This window comes from Crocodylus siamensis, chromosome 1 (assembly GCF_052110815.1).
Source record: "Crocodylus siamensis isolate JL-2025a chromosome 1, ASM5211081v1, whole genome shotgun sequence".
Lineage (NCBI taxonomy): Eukaryota > Metazoa > Chordata > Crocodylia > Crocodylidae > Crocodylus > Crocodylus siamensis.
In genome coordinates, this window is record NC_143395.1 from 88691181 (window position 1) to 88708852 (window position 17672).

A 17672-nucleotide genomic window follows, 5' to 3' on the forward strand; every position below is an offset into this window, starting at 1 on the left:
GTGATAAGCCTTTGTTTGACATCAGAATGCTATTTTGTTTGGCCTTGAAAATACTGTAGTCCCTGATGATGTTTGTTTTTGTTTTTTTTTAAATTCCTTTCCACATGCTAAAAACACTATATACTTCAACTGTTTTTCCACTGACAATAGGAGAGTGAAGAATAATATCACTGAATCCCAGTGGTACAGATTGATTTCTCTGAGATCTGAGACCTTCACCCTGGCTTCCAATGTTGTTTTTTAAAGCATTTAAAAAATAATTAAATATTCATGAATACCATAAACATTTTTGCTTAAAAAATGCTTTGTGGTTTGTTTTTCTTCTTGTTTTTCTGTTGCAGCGCACAGTGTCTGGTCAGATACATTGTAGAAGAATGCAGTCCTCAAAGAATAAAAATGTAGATACGCCAGACCCATTTTATAGGCCTTCTGTGCCTAGGCAGAAGACCAGCGCTGAGATTATAAATGAAGCGAGAAATGCGTTAAGAACTTTAAGAACTCAAAGGCCACTTACACCTCGAGAGTATCAAAGGAAACTTTTTGGATCTGCATCTTCACGAACTCCTGATGATAGACCACCTTCTGCTTTTAGGTATAGAGGCTTTAAGGTTTGTTAATATAATCTAGCAGCAAGAGGTTTGATTCTGTAATTATGTTTATGGTCCTTTTTTCCTGTGTTAGTTTCTGCTGTTAATTGCATCCTTTTTGGTGTTTTAAAAATGCTCCTTGACAATGTTAATCTGTGTGTCTGGGAAGTTCCTGTGGCTTGGAACTAATACTAGCAGTGGTCTGTACCAATTTTGTATGTACAGAATGGTGTAAGAGAATGTTCTGTGCGGTACATCTCCGTACATCTCCTCTTTTTTAATGAAAGAAAAGAAAAAGCTTTATTATGAAACTTTTTATTTTTGATTATTATGGAATGACCTGTTAGCTTCCTTTCTGGTCAGCTGGGGTTGTGGCCCAAAATAGTTCACAGAAAGCATGATCTTCCCACCCAGTGGCAGGCACTGGAGCTATTAGCCTCAAAGGTAGGAGCCATCTCTTACAGTCCCTTTCCCCAGCAGCACAGCGTGTTGCAGGAGTTACACTGTCATATCTTAGTTGCTACTTTATGCTACTTTGCAGCATCTGTAGAGATAATTCAGGCTGCATTATACCTTTGTGAGGAGAATTAATTTAATTACAGTATCTGTTTGCAGAATAAGCAAGAATGTGCCACACAGTCCTCTGATTTCCTCCCTCAGCCTTAATGAGCCATTTGGCCTGACATCCCAATTGAATCTGTAAGATACAAAGAAAAAGAGAATAATGTAGATGTGGTACCCTTTCTTCACTGGCTTGGGGATGGAAGAGAATAGACCCACTGCAAGAAAACAAAACTGAGTCTGAGTTAATGTTCTGTTTCTGTTCTTTATCTCAGTCTCCATGCTTCCAGTTTTGAATCTAGTGAATCAAGACCAATTTCTGGTGCACGTCTCAGCCCTCTGGACCATGCAAGTACTTTTAAATAAAAAGAATGTTATATAATAGTGAACATACACCACCCACTGTATTGTTATAAAAGGACACTGTAAGAATAGGTTAAATCAATGCTTTGAGAGTTCACTACAAGAGGTGAAAATGTACAATTTGAGATTAATACAACTGGTTTATGAACTATTATTTTTTTTCCCCCTAAAATGAAGAAGAAAACAGGTTTCACCTATATTAGAATGTAGCATTCTAACTCCAGGTACAACAAAATTGCTTTAGTGCTTGAAAAATGAGATGTTAAAATTTTGATGCTCTATTTTCATTTTTAAGATGACTGAAAGAGAGGCTGCAAATGGCACTGATCCTGAAAAAAAAAAATTGGAAGTAGGTCATCTGCTTATAGTGCAGGGCCAGGCAATTCTTTCAGGTGAAGGGCCGCTTAAAGAGTTTTGGAGAACTGTTGAGGGCTGCAAGGGTGGTCCTGTCCCCTGGTCTTCATCTTGGGATCAGAAGTCCTGTGCCTAACCTCTGACCTTTGCCACTGGAAAGTCCTTCCCCTTGCCCTTGGAAGTACTCCTCTTGGGGGTTTGCCATCTTGGAACTGGAAAAAAACCAAATTATATATTAAAAATCAAACATCCATAATGATACATTTTAATTTTATTTTAAAAAATATTTTTGTCCTAACTTGTTTATACTGTGTATATATAGAAGTGATTCCATGATAGCTCAAAATGAAGTCTTACTCTTGTATATTGTCGGGGGTATGGGTGAGTGGGTATGGGGTTTGTGTGTGGATGTGTGTTTGTGGGGTGTGGGGAAGGGTGTGGGGGTATTCATGTGGGTGGGTGGGTATGGGTTTGTGCGGGACTGTGGGGTGTGTGGAGGGGGGAGTGGCTGGGGGTGTATGTGTGATGTGAGCAGGGCTCCCCCAGAGGCATGCAGGTGTGAGTGTGGGGGAGGGTGTGGGTGGGGTGTGTGTTAGTGTGTAGAGGAGGGTGTGGTTGTAGGGTTTAAGGGGGAAGGTTTGAGGATATGAGGGGTGTGCATGGGAGCCCTGGCAGGCGCCCCCCTGAGCGTGTCAACCCCTGCCCCGCAACAGCTCAGAGCCTGCATGCCCTATGGTGCTTCCTCTGCCACCACCAACAGCGCGCAGTCCCAGCACAGCCTGCACCTGCTCCACACCTCCCAGCCGTGGTGCCTCAGGCAGGTGGGACCAAGGGACCCACCATGGGCTGGATGCAGCCTGCTGGCCATATTTGGCCCACCCCTGTTTTAGTGCATAGTAGTAGCAGCTCATTTAAATGTGACATTTAAAAATTAAAGATACTTGGAAGAAATGTTTTTATTGTTTTCTTCTCTTGTAAAACATCTGGATTATTTTCATTTTATAGTTTTGTAAAAGTTGTGGGTATTTAACATGTATTAAAGTGTCCAAGGTACACTACACAGGTTACAATAAAAGCTCTTTTCAGTAATGCATGAAATTTCACACTGATTCATAATATTTAGAGCCCATACAATTTAGAGAAATTCTAAAAGAAGTGTCCATCTCCAGTAAAGTTTGCACTACTGCAATTTTTATAAAATATTGTTTTGATATATATTTATATAAATTAAATATTTTGATTATACTTTAAAGACTTGCATAGTTTTTACATATTTAAAATAGATGTTTATGTCATCTTCACACAGTAATTGCAATCATTATATTGTCATGGTTTATTTAGATACTTTTGTAGTCCATTTGTAGTGCAGGATGTTTCCCAAGTGTGTGTAGATTTAAAAAAAAAACAGTCAAAGTCTTTATTTCTTAATTTGTGAAATCAGTACCATGATTAGTTTGCATGATAGTTTTCCTTAATTCTGTCTACACAAAGTTAAATAAATATGTTTTGCTTTTAAGTAGTGAGGTTCATAGCTGTGAGCATCTCTTGCGAGAGTGGATTCCATCATTTAAATCTAGTTCCTTTGCATAAACTGGACTTGCTAAGCTTGTCCTAAATTTCTCATTCTTAGGAGCTAAACTCTACTGCTTAAAGAGTTTGTTATTCTAATGGGATGTAATAGTTGTGGGAGGTCATGATTATTAAGGGGATGGCAATGATCCCTTGGGTGCCTAGAATCAGTCAGCTGGGGAGCTTTGAAGATCAAAATAGAGACTTCAAACTGGATTCTGTATTCTAAGGAGAGTCAGTACAAAGAACAGTTTTTAGGGCAATGATTTCATGAATAACTGTTTTACTGAGCACATGAACTAAATTTTTTACCAGATGGAGCTTTTTCAGGGTCTCCAGTTGCATCTGAGATGAGAGAAGTTTTAAAAAATAAAACCTAGAAGTGGTGGATATGTAGATTTGTGCACCTCAGTAGTACTCACTGGGTGCATCTACATTTGCGCTTTACTGCAAAGTAGACGCGCTTTAGTGCAAAGTAGACTAATTGGCAGTACAGTAAAGGGTTACTGTTTACATGTGCACTGTTATTAAGGTGCAAGAAATTACGTCTGCCATAAAATAGTACTGTCTCTGACAGTAATTAGCTGTGATGAAACATGTAAATGCTGACTGTGGGCATAAATTGCGCCTGGTCAGCCCAGTCAGCTAGGGACTCCTGCCTGCTGCCTAGGCACACAGCTCTGCAGATTCATGCCCCAGCCAGCCCCTCCACCACCCAACACCTCCACTTGGAGCCTGAGGCAGACCCCCTTGCCCCTAGCCCTGGCATAAACTACTCTGCCCTGGCTCAAATTGCTGCTGTCCCAGGTACACATGTAGATGCTGTGCCTGGGAGCAGTTTACTCCAGCTCAGACTGCTCTGGAGTTTATTCCTGAGACGCAGTGGGTGCATCTACACATGCAATTAATGTGAAGCAATAGTCACAACATTTTTGTGATGGAACACACTCTATGTAGATGACCTCTTAATCCAAAAGAAAATAAATGCTGTTTAGTCCTATATAAAATGCTATATGAAGGCTAGTTTATGATTAATTATTTTGACACTGTTCCTTCCCCGTTCCTTAGAAAGGTTTAGCCATTACTTCCTACATGTCTGTTCTACACAACTGTCTATGAATGCCGATACAAATTGTAAAACGTGGGATTGAAATAGTTGTATTTTCTTTTCTTTTCTTTAAGATAAAATGACATGGCTGCTTTTAAGACTTATCTGAGTTAGTCATAAGTTGGAGGAAAAGAAGCAATAATATATATGGAAAGTTTTATTTTTCTAATTTTAGGTTTTATGGATTTGAGAATTTGTAAAACTAATATTTTATCTTACTTTGTAACAGAAGCCGAAGCTGTTTTCATCACCCACAAAAGATCAGCATTCTTCCACTCCCTTTCCAAAACCACCTGTGGACCCCCTGGAGGTTAGAAAAGTCAGCAGTGCCCGGGCACGCTTGTTTAGAACAACTTCTTGGGGAAGCCTTCCTGTTGAGAGTAAGAACATTTCTGCATAACTATTTATAAACAAATAATTGCTAAACAGTTGCTTAAAAGTATACAAGGCTTATTTTAACTTAATTCTCAAAATCTAAGTGTAGATGGTCTTTTCAAGTAAAACTTTCAAAAGTGTTTTAAGCATTGTGAATACCTAAATCATTTTTGAAAGAGTTTAAAGCTTAAGTCCATATTGACTCTCATTTTTGAAAATAGGATGTGTATTGACTCATTTAGACACTTTAAAAATTTTCTCCTAGATTCTTATATGCCCAAGTCTTCTGAATATACCTGTAAAAGGGATCTATCACTAAATGCAGAAATACTAAATATGAAGACATCTTGTAACGAGGCTTTCATTTGGCATTTCTGGTGTAACAGGCAGTACTTGTGTACATCTGCATTATATGTTATGAGATTTAATTAGTTTAGGTTCATTTAAAAACTACTGAACATGGTAAGATTAATTTATTTGGGGAAGAAAATTGTTGGCTGCATCATTATGCTGAAAAGTAGTTCAGTAAAGACAGGTGGGGGAGCGGGCAATGGGATCAGACAAGAAGCAGGGGTAGGGCTGGACTTGGGGCTCTGCCCCCCCTGCGTGACACCAGGGACCATGGGATGGGAGAGTGGCTCCCAGCTTCTGCGTCCCTGCTGTTATGGCGACTCCGTGCCCACCACAGAGGCTGGGGCAGGCCACATGGGGGCACAAGGAGCCAGATGAGGTGGGGGTGGCCATGGAGCCAGAGGCAGAGCAGGCATTGGGTGGTGCCTTTCCCCCTCTTCCCCCCAGCATCTTGATGGATAATTGGCTAGTAAGAGTATTAAAAGTGCAGAACAACTTTTTCAACTTTTATTCAGAAGTTTGTGAGCATTCCAATAAATATGGACGTAAATCATGCCTGTATCCACAACTGAAGCCAACCCTAGCAGCCTGCAGGGCCTGGGGTAAATTAGCCCATGTGGGGCCCCACCTCAATCCTGTGTGCCTTGGATGTGAAGAAGTTGCTGCTGCCATTGGTGGGGCCCGGGGCAGTTTCTTCCCCCCCCACCTGCCACTAGGGATGGCCCTGCCCACAGTCATGATGTTGTCTTTTTGAATTACTGAGAACTTAATGTTGTTATTTTATAGGCAAAATATATTTTTTTCAGTATTGTTGAAACATTTATATTTGCTTTAGCATAGCTTCCTTTTGAAGACCTCAGGGAGGCAGTTAGTAGGGCTGTGCAAGGCTTCAGACAGAACTTCGGATCCAGACAAGCTTTGGACATTTCGGGGTCCAAAGCAGCACATCCAGATCAAAGCGCTGGCCTCATTAGGCTTCCCAAAGCGCTTTGGAGCTGCCTCGGAGCCGCCTCAGACATCCGGCCATAGGGTATAATGGGGTAACAATAAAATATCTATAACTTTGTTATTTTTTGTCCAATTTGTATGAGATTTTTGAGGGGTGGTAGATGCTGTAGCGAGGATTAAGCCTGCCAAGTTTCAAGAAGATCGGTGGAGGGGTTTGGGGGGAACAGCACCCCAAATTGTTGAAAGCAAAGTTCATGTCACGTTGAGGCGTTACAACATAGTGGGGTGAAAACTCCAGGGGTGGTAGGTCTTAGTGAGGCCACAAAGCCTGCCAAGTTTCAAAAAGATTGGTGCAGGGGTTTGTGGGGAACTGCCCCTCAAGCTGCAAACAAGCAAAACTCGTGCCATGGATGCTTGTGGGACTGACTGCGTCTGGCTTGGGGCATGGAGGAGAGACACTACTGTAGGCCTGGCTGCTAAGCTACTGTGTTACCAGTTACCAATCAGTCGGTCATGATTTACTCGAGGACCAGGGATTCAGGGACGGGCTCAATACACAGAACCTAGCTACTATATAAGGAGCATCAATTAGCACCTACAAAACCAGGCTAAGGAAAGGAAAGAATCAATACCTTAACGCACACAGCGTCACCCATGGCACGAGCTTTGCTTGCCTGCAGCCTGGGGTGCAGTTCCCCCCAAACCCCTGCACCAATCTTCTTGAAACCTGGCAGGCTGTGTGGCCTCAGCAAGAGCTACCAGCCCTGCAGTTTTGACCCTCCTGTGGTGTAACACGCAGCCGTGACATGAGTTTGGCTTTTAGGTATTTGGGGTACAGTTCCACCTGAACGCCTGCACCAAACTTCTTGAAACTTGGTAGGTTTCATGCTCTCACCAGAGGCTACAATCCCTGCAAGTTTCATCCAAGTCGAACGAAAAACAACAAGGTTATAGATATTTCATTGATTCCCCATTATACCCTATGGCCAGATCTCTGAGATGGCTCCGAAGCTTTGGAGCCACTTCAGCTTGATTGAGACGGAAACCCGGTCTGGAGCTCTGGATCGGATCGGATCGCAGCCATCTGAAGCGGCTGGATTGGATCGCTGCTGACTAGTGCAGGCCTAGTAGTTAGCTACGAAGAAGGCTAATTCTATCCTGTCTTTTGAGGACCTGCTAACCTTGAAAGAGTACCTGTGAACATATAGATATACAAAAAACTAGAACTCTTGGTTCCAAAATGATACCTTTTATTAGACCAACTGGAAAATGGCAAGAAAATTGGCCTTTTCTGCAAGCTTTCAAGATCAAAGTCCCTTCATCAGGCTCTGGGAAAAGTGTAGATGGTACAAGATGGTAAAAAGTCCCCATAGGTAGGAAATAAACTTCATTTTTACACAGGAAGCTGAAAATGGAAGTCTGTCCCTCTGGGTCCATGATAGAGCCTTTGTGAGCAGAAAAGGACAATTTTCTTGCCATTTTTCAGTTGGTCTAATAAAAGGTATTATTTTGGAACACGGAGTTCTAGTTTTTTGTATGTCTTTTTGTCTAGGACCGATACAGCTACCAAGTACATCCCGGTGAACATATATTCACTTATTGCTCAAGTTCCTTTTTGTAGCTAACTTCTGGCTAGTAATTTCACCCCTACATGTTTTAGTTTTAAAAGGAAAGAAAAGTTGCAAAGTAGCTGAAAATCCAACATACTTAAAATGTATTAGATAGCTTTAAAACGATCTTTAATGCCAAGGAGAACTTTATGCATTTAGGTGCTTAGATAAAGATTTTTCTTTTTTAAATTGATGTCGGCTAACCTTAATGATTAGTAAAACATGAAATAAAATTCCCATGGTTCACTTTAAAGACTTCTTGCTGTGTTGACTTCTTATAAATGTTCTTACGAGAACACTTCTGCAAAATATTATTTCTGACTGTTGCAGATAAGGAAAGGCTGAATTCTGAAGACCCAGCTATGACAGATGGTCTTTCAAAGAGAAGTAATGAAAATTGTTTAGCAGAATTGAGTACACACTCTCATATTAAGGATGATGGTATTCTGCTAATGTATAAAGAATGTAATATGTCAGAGAAGCAAGATTTCTTAAAAGGATCAGCAGCAGAACCTCCATTGCAGCTAAGTGGGAGGTTAGTATATATTATTTTCTCTTTCCAGTCACTTTCCAGTTTTAGTTGTGCATAGCCTATCCTATGTCAACACTTTTAGAAAAGATGTGGTTTAAAAATGTATTTATTTTAGTGTTTAATTTCAATAATAGTCTTGTACATAGATGGCATATTCAATGGGAATCTTTCTTCCTAACCTTAGAAGGCCTATTCCTCTTGAAAAGAAAATTGAGGTTGATTCAAAGGATGTAAGGATTAATTTACTTGGCGAGAAAGGATTAATTTTCTGTTTTCATTTGTTCACTAACATTTCAAGGGTATAAATCTGCTAATAGATGATACATTAAGTTTAAATCACTATGTATTCATTTTGATAGCTCATAACCTCAAGTAGTCTCAAGTAGCTATACTTCTTTTGCTCATCCTCTCAGATGAGTGGAACAAAACTTGAAGACAAAATGGCAAAAAAACCAACAACCCAGAAAACACTGCATGTATACCTCTATTTATGCACTGTTTTGATTCTATTTAGACAATAAATTCTAAGTATGTTCCTTGGGTTTCTTTCCTGTTATTTCTATACACTTTGAGTCAGGGTATGAAAGAACTTACATTTTAACTTCTTTAAAAGGAAAAGGGGAGCTCCAGCCTGGGAGGTCTTGGATCAGCTCTTACAATGTAACTGTTACATTTTTGTTATCCATAGGGATGCAATTTAGCTCACTTGGGTTCCTTACTTTGACCCTGAATGAAGCAGGTTTAAAGTCATAGATACATTCTCATGATCCTGTAGCAATATAAGTAACAGTTACATTGTAGAATCATAGAAGTAGGGTTGGAAGGGACCTTGTAGATCTTCCAGTCTGATCCCCTGCCTGGGCAGGAGAAAAAACTGGGCTCAAATGATCCCAGCTAGGTAGGCATCAAGCCTCCTCTTAAAGACCCCCAGAGTAGGAGCCAGCACCACTTCCCTTGGAAGTTGGTTCCGGATCCTAGCCGCCCTAACTGTGCAATAGTTCTTACGGATGTCTAATCTAAACCTACTCTCCAACAACTTGTGGCCGTTATTCCTTGTTATGCCCGGGGGTGCTAGGGGAAACAAGGTCTCTCCCAAATTCTTCTGGTCCCCCCTAGTGAGTTTATAGATGGTCACCAGGTCTCCCCTCAGCTTTCTCTTCTGAAGGCTGAACAGGTTCAGGTCCCACAGTCTCTTATTGTAGGGGCTGCCCTGTTGTCCCCGGATCATGCGGGTGGCCCTCCTCTGGACCCTCTCAATGTTGTCCACATTCCTCTTGAAGTGGGATGCATAGAACTGGACACAGTACTCCAGCTGTGGCCTGACCAGTGTTGCATAGAGAGGGAGGATCACCTCCTTGGACCTGCTCGAGATGCATCTGTGATAGCAGGTTGTATTGATATCTTTTGATTTGGTACAATTGTTCAGTCTGTCTCTATACCCTTAATATCTCCAGTGATTGAATCAATTTCTACTCTATCCAAATGGTGGCATCCTTTCTACAGGGGGTTGTTGTGTGACACATTTCTTTATTTGAAGTCTGAGTGTTTACAGACAGAGATATTTACCAATGGTGTATTCTTAGTTTGTCTCAACTGTTAGCTGCCTTTTCTGTATTTTGCTGCCAGTAGATGTGGTTTAACAGGATGATATCATTACTTTGTGCATGTCATTTTGTTTGGCCCTTAGGTGACGCACTGGTGGGTCTTGCAATCTCTACAACAGTTGACTTCTAATAATTTTACTATTGCCACTTTTATCCAAAGGGACTTCTCAAAAAAATGAATATAATGTACAATGGCCACTATTTACTTTCAGTTATATACATATTGAATATAAACACATTTCATAAGTTTTGATAAGGAATTTGCTACTTAAGTATCTTGGGTATGTGATAGCAGTGGTTGTTAAATTATTTCTTTCATGGTGACCACTGTAGATGTATCCTAAAGTGACTGTTGATCTACTAATCAAGTATTACAGCTTCACATTACAAGATCTTTATAAATGAACTCACAGCAGTCCTTATTAAAATGCTTCATTACTGTTTCTGTAAGTTGATCCTGTAATTCTAAACTTTAATATTACTGCTAGTTTGTTGAACATTATGCTTACAAGAACTCTGTCTCCCAGCCAGAATTTGGAAGAGGAATCAAAGCAAAAGATAGAATCCAAATAGTGGAGGTTTGCAGGGAGGGGATGAAATGAGATACCAAATACTGATAATAGAAATAAAATAAGCGTGGACCCCAGGAAGAGAGGAGTGGGCAGATGAAGATAAAGGAACAAAGAGAATGCTTTTAATCCAGATACTTTTTTTTTAACTTAATTGCAGTGTCCCAAATCCTAAAGGACTTTTGCAGTAGCTAAATATAAAAAGAATATCAATTTATATATTTTATTTTGTTAAAGTTCTGATAAGAGGCAATTTTGCATGGCAGTGGAACTTGGAAATTAGCTATGGTTCCCAAATCAATCCTAGCTGTGGAAAGTTTGTCATCTTAATAATTGGACTATAACAAACCTCATGTTGAGTAGAAATTATAAAACTTGCAAGCATGCTCAAAAATGTAATTTCTAGTTCCTTGTACAGAGCAGTTATCTTGTGCAAAGTTAGTTACTTACCTTTTATAAAAATCGATTGATCTTTACAGTTCTTTTAAATCTGGATGGCATTTTTTTACCATAGTCATTGAACTGTCTAGTAATTTGAATCACAGAATAGTCTGTTATTGTCCCCTAGGAATAATTAATCAGACAGTGACCAAATGCTATATTGAATTATTATTAGATAAAAAGTTTTAAGCAGAAAACTAGATTGCCTGTTGAGATCTTTTGTTTATGTTGGCGTGTAATCCTTTCAAGTATAGGTTTTTATTTCCATTATATAAATGTGTTTTCAGTTTAAGTACAAGTTTCTTGTTTTTCATCTATTCAAGTACCTTATGGTGGTTTCTCACCCCTTCATCCCTTACAGTATTCTTTCATTCCTAATTAGAACTGGCTGAAAGTAATATTTTTGACAAAACGAAAATTTTCTTTTCTTTTATTGAAATTTGGTTTTGGTTTGAATTGAACTGAAAACAACACATTTTTTAAATTTCCAATGAAGTGGAAGTTTTTGGAGCCTTGGAGCTGCTCAGTGTTAGTTTCGCTTCTTAATAGCAATGAAATTGAAAGGAACATCAGATTCACTGAGCAGCTACAGGGATCTCTCCAGTTCAAATGAAACATTTTTGGCCTTAGCACATTAACATTTTTTTATTAAACTTATTTAATCAGAAAATTCCTGCCAATTCTGTTCATGAGGTCTTCTGGGATTTTAATGTGTCCCATTCCTGGATCCTTCAGCAATTTGGATTATAAAGGTGATGCAGGCTGTCTATCCTGTCACTGATGAAGAATTGTCACATTACACACATGCTTTCGTATGTCTTTTTGAATCAAGAGCTTTGAGGTTACACCTTCATTTGAATGTCCTTCTTTATATCCCATAATGTGGGTAGTCTTATATAAAAAAAAACACCCAAAAAGCAAACCCACAAAATATTAATATGATTTTAGGCTCTTTTGATTACTTTAATTGAGAACTTTGATTATTTTTATCAGTCAACATGTACAAATAGGTATGATAATAGTTGATATAAATATAGAAACATTCTTCATCGTAACAAATCAATAATGGTCCCTAGCTTTCCTACCAATAGCAACAAAATTATTATGTGTATTACTGTGGTACCAGTTCCTGTATATACATGGAACAAAAAGACAGGCTATGCCTTAATCATAAAAACTACATAAAATTTATTATCTCCCCTTCCCCATGTCCTGCATAAATGGGGAATGGCAATGGATCTAGATGTTGCATTACATTTGCAACTGTTAAGCATGAGATTAGGTCAAAATTGTCTCCTTATTTGAACCCGTGTCCTCTTCAGTACTATTCATAAACAAGGGGATGCAGTCTCCCCCTATATCGACAGTTCTTTCTTTGGATTGAAAGGTATTACATTGTTCATCTGCTTCACAAAGGACAGGGAATGCATAATTGGTTTATTCTATGCTATATTTCTCTGACCCTAATCCAGTTAGGAACCTATTCTATAACGTAATCCCTGTATCTAGGATGCTTAGCGCTACATACATTGGTATCCTTTCTTCATGGTTCCATTCCCATATACATAATGGCAATAGATGTACTAGGATCTATGGAATCCCTATGTAGGAGATCCTCAGAGCGTTGTGTACATGAAGCTTTTGGAGACAGATATTCTACTTAAAAACACCTAGTTTTAAAGCCTTCAAGAGGAATAACCCTGTTGAGGACAAGTTTGGACATAGGATAATGTAATCCTCCTCCCCAGGTAAAGTGGTTGTGCCAGCTTTGCCTTAATATCCAAATTATTTTAAAACCTTGAAGGAATTAATGAAGATGGTAATAGAGACACTAGTTTCTTCTAGGCAAAGTCCACAAAATTCCCCACAAATTATACAAATTTCCAAGTTCTTTGTCTAATAAAATTGACTTTTCCTAAATTAAGAACAGGTAGAGCCTGTAGAAGACTGAATGGTAGATTCTTAGCACAATCGCTTCTATTTCTAATAAAACTGAGAAATGGTGTTTTATTATACCAATGAGAGCTAGTACTAGTTTCTTGCCTTCTGTCTACATTTCCTTTATTTCACAGTGACCAGTGAAATCAATATACAGTACCAGTTGAACCATACCTTTCAATGAAGGTGCTAAATAAAAGGCACATTACTTATGAAATCTTCATTACAGACAGCACTGGATGAAACCAGTAGGCCTTATTGGTTATTGTTCTGTGCTTTTTTTGTGAACTTTCCATTCCAGTATTTCAAAAGAAGTGTAGGCTCTTGTAGAATATTTACCATTTCAAGGTAACAGTCTTTTCAGTGAAAAGATAGATGGTCCTGGCCTTGCTTTGCTCATTAGACATTTTATATGCTAGAATATAGAGGAAGATCTGGGTTAACCTCCCTCTTTCCCCCCCTCCCCCCCAAGTACCTCTACACCCACTCCTACAGTTTTACCAGAGATAAAATAGCTTCCATTACTCCGTACCGTAAATACCCTTTAGATGGTGCAGAAGGGAAGATCTAATATTTGCACTCTTGTCTTTCATTATCCCTGTAATTTGCCAGGACCATAAGACCTGGCACCTCTGAGCACTATACACTAAGTATTTCCTAGGAACATAGGAACAAAGGGCTAGAAGGGTCCTTTGACCCATTGAGCTCAATCCCCTGCGTTTGCAGAAAACAGTTTATCCAAAGAATTCTAGAAATAGTTTCCTCCAACATCTTACGTAAGCACAACCACAAAGCACATTATTGAAAATGAAACCAAACCTACCAAAAGTGCCCTGCAGGCTACTACAGGTAAAAAGGAGAGACAAGGACACCACAGATGCTCTGTCACTGTAGTGGCAGAGGTAATTGTTTAATAAAAGCTCACAGGTTCCTGTGATTACCCTTCCTTAATCTGTTGACTGAGTCAGACACAGACCTAGTTAGGATGATAGCAAAGGGCTGATTTGTGGAAGTCTTTAAACATAAGAAAATATATATAAATTGTTGAACCAAGAACTATCTGATACCATCCCAGGGAGACAAAGTATGGACTGAGGAACATCTTGCTTCATGAAATCAGGATGGATAGATACCAGAACCTGCAATATAGTAACTGATGAAGTCTACACTGGAATGTAACAAACCAAGTAATTACTTATCTGGGAGGACTGGAAGTTGTCTGAAGGAATTAAGCAGTCCAAAACTAAGTAATATATTCTGTGTGTGTGTGTGTGTGTGTGTGTGTGTCAGTACCTTGCCAAATTAATTTAATCAGCAGGATTGTGGTACAGATTGTAATTGGTGCTTGAAAGGGGCCATTGTAACCCATAATAAGATAAAAATGTGTAATGGCTGTATTTAAATTACTGTAAATTTTAAAACTAATTCAAAATCTTACTAGTCCAATACATTAGTGAATACCTAGGACCACACCTAGGTCTCTGCTCTTGCCATGCAACAGTGACAGCAGCAGCAGCAGCCCTGGCTCCAGCTCTGACCTAGGACAGGGACCAGAGATGCTTCTGCTGCCACAACCACTTCTGCTAGGCTGGGCAAGGCCCAGAGCCAGTATGTGCTCAGTGTTCTGTGCCTGAAGCTAGAGCTGCAACAAAAAGTAAGTGGGGGTGGCAGAAGGGTGGCACAGGATCAGGCAGTAGTGGGATGACAGGTGTGGGAGGGCAGTTGTCAGGGGATTCGGGCGCTAGTGGGGATCAGGTGGGAAAAGGAGCAAGTGGTGAGAGGGACAGGTGCTGTGGTGCTGGCACCTGGGGGGGCAAGGTATGGTGGGGTTAGGCCAGGGGTGGGCAATTTATTTTGGCCAGAGGGGCACTTACCCAGTTTTGGCAGGCTGTCGAGTGCCGCATGGGTAGCCCCACCCCTTCACAGGTGCCCTGCCTCCTGGTCACCATCTTGGAACCAGTGTCCCAGTCTTGGGACCAATGTCCTAGGGCCAGCACCAGTGGGGCCCAAAGCGGGGCACAGGCTGGCAAGGAGCCAGGCTGGGCTGCACCAGTAGGGACAGTGGGGAGCTGACCCAGCTCCATAGAACCCCTGGCAGCTGGGACCCTGCGCTTCTGCAACCCTGCTCTGGGCTCTGCCAGCACTGGCCCTGGGGCACCAGTGCAGGCCCCATGCTCCCAGTGGCTCCTCGCCCACTCACACCCAGTGCCCCCCAACCCCACGGTACAGGCAAGGGGCAGTGCACAGCCCTGACTCCCTGCTTGCCGACAGGGAAGGAGGTGGTGCCTAGTGCAGGGAAAAGTGGCCCCTTGCCCACCCCATGGCTGGCACTCCCTGCTGTAGATGCATGTGGCCCATGTGGGACTGTCTAGAGCAGGCACAGGCAGTCCCAGGTGGGCTGTGAGTGGCTGCAGCATGGGGCACTAGCCACACAGTGAACGAGGGGCTGCCCTTCCCGATGCTCAGCACCAGCTTGTAACCCGGCCCCGGTACCAGCCCTTCTCCCCCCCCCTCCCTTACCTGAAGTTCTGGTGCGGGGCAGCCACGTGCTCCCAGGCCAGAAGCCCTGGCTGGGGCTTCGGGCTGGTGGGGGGGCAGGCCTGGTGGGCCCCGCTGTTGTTGGAGTCTGCCCCGTGGGCTGGATAGAATGGCCTCACAGGCTGGATTTGGCCTGTGGGCCGTATTTTGCCCACCCCTGCGTTAGGCACTACAGGCGGGCCGGGCAGGAAAAGGCACAAGTGGCAAGGGAGTTAGGTACTGGGGGGTGCAGGCACTGGGGTTAAGGCAGGCAGCAGGGGAGCATGTGGTGGGGAGGACAGGCAGCAAGGGGTAGGGTTCAGGCCCCTTGACTTCCACATTGCCTGCCTGCCTGCCTGCCTGCCTGCCTGCCTGCCTCCCTCTGCTGCTGCTTGGCACCCTGCAGTGATAGAAGGAACACATTTAAGATGACCCTCCAATAATTAAATTTTGTATGTGGAAAATTATCATGTAAATAAATTTTCCATGTTGAGAATCTAATTATTTGGGGGGTCACCTTCAAATTTGAAGTCCTCTTGGCTTTGAGTAAATATGATGCATCACTCAAAGAATTTCTGAGTTTTTTTTTTATTGGTCCAAACCTTTATTGATACACAGTGGCCATGTCTACACATGTCTTTAGCACCTGCAGTTACAAGATGGGGGGCTTTTTCCCCATGCCAGTTGCAGGGAAAAGGCCTAACCTTGTATTTGAGTAAATACAGTACATTACCTTCATTATCTGATAATAAATAAACTGTATTTCATTTATTTGTGTGAATAGTTCTACTCTTTCTGAGGGCTGTTTTTAACCTGTCTTGTAAAAACCCTCACACTTTATTTGGTATGTCCTACTTCTCTTCCTCTGGATTATTGTACTATCCTCCTCTCCCTCCTTCAAAGACTTAGGCTGCAAAATAGGCTTTCTGGGGTCTTCGAAATTATGCTACTATAGATGTAAGTCTTGGAAGGCAAAAGCATTTGAGGCTTAGAAGCTCCAGGAACCATTACCTTCAGCTACTCTCTCTAAACCTGCACGGCTTTGCGGTATTTTGTGTCCATAAATAGGAGGACTTGAGGTTTCTGTACAAACATCCAAGGTGTCAAGTGCAGTCTTCAGAACTCACTATTCACTTCCATGTCAAGATTGTTACAGTTTGGTATGTTTTAAGATCACAACCTGGTTCTAGTGTCCCTAGTATAGATTTGAGGCAGAGCTGTGTCACATGGGTGTGTCTGTATGTATAGATTGATGTGCAGACCTTGAGTTGGGCATCTACTTTTAGCCATTTCATAACTGAAAAACAAGTCTTTTGCCCAGTATGTGACCCCCCTCCTTTGCTCACTCAATTTTTTTTGAATTAGGCATTTTTTTTTTACCTTAGCATATCTATCTAAGCAGGGAGATGCTAGTAAAAATCAGTGTTTTTATTCCAAGAGCTGCCAATTCTGTCTTATATCCACTTACTTTCTTGTATTGTTTCAGGAGTTCAGCTTAACCCATGTCTTTCCTTTCATGCTGCAATAAGCAGAGATAAAGGATTGAAGATTGATAAAGGTAAATGACAAGAGTCGTCCTGATGCACCTTCACTGGCCAGGCATGCCCTGTTCCAGAATCTCAGTATGACTTAGATTATAGGAAAGTAGAGTTGGAAGGGACTTCATGAGGTTGCCTAGTTCAGTCTTCTGTTCAAGGCAGGATCATCCCTGACTAAACCAGCCCAGTCAAGTGTCTATCTAACTTACTCCTGAAAATTTTCAGGGATGGAGATTCCCTAACTTTAACTAGCCTGTTCCAATACTCAACCACCCTCTTAGTCAGAAAGTTCTTCTTAATCCCCAACCTAAATTACTTCCAATGTAGTTTGAAGCTGTTGCTTCCAGCCATCTCTCCAACAGCCCCAGAGAAAAGTATATCTCCATCCTCTTTTTAATTGTCCTTCAGGCATTTGAATATTGTTATCAAATTCCCCCTAAGTCTTCTCTTCTCCAGACAAAATGGTCCTAGTTCTTTCAGCTTTTCCTCATTAAATCATATTTCCCAGACCTTTAACCATTTTTGTCACTCTCTGCTCATCTCTTTTCAAACTGTCCACATCTTCCTTGAAGTGTGGGACCTAAAACTGCACTCAGTACTCCAGAAGAGGCTTTGTTATCAGTGCCAGATAGAATAGAAGAACCATTTTCCTTAATTTGCAAGAGAATACTGCAAATACCATGTAATACAACCTAGTATGCTGCTGT

The 17672-nt window shown here is 41.2% G+C and overlaps 1 protein-coding gene across 1 annotated transcript in view; it reads left to right on the forward strand.

Moving 5' to 3' along the window:
• ARMC2 (armadillo repeat containing 2) overlaps positions 1-17672 on the forward strand; it is a 130146-nt gene that overhangs the window by 11370 nt on the left and 101104 nt on the right. The window contains 4 exon segments of the mRNA XM_090031771.1: positions 342-592; positions 1424-1496; positions 4772-4922; positions 8157-8361. Of these exon segments, the coding sequence (XP_089887897.1) occupies positions 375-592; positions 1424-1496; positions 4772-4922; positions 8157-8361 (647 nt within the window). The 5' untranslated portion in view covers positions 342-374.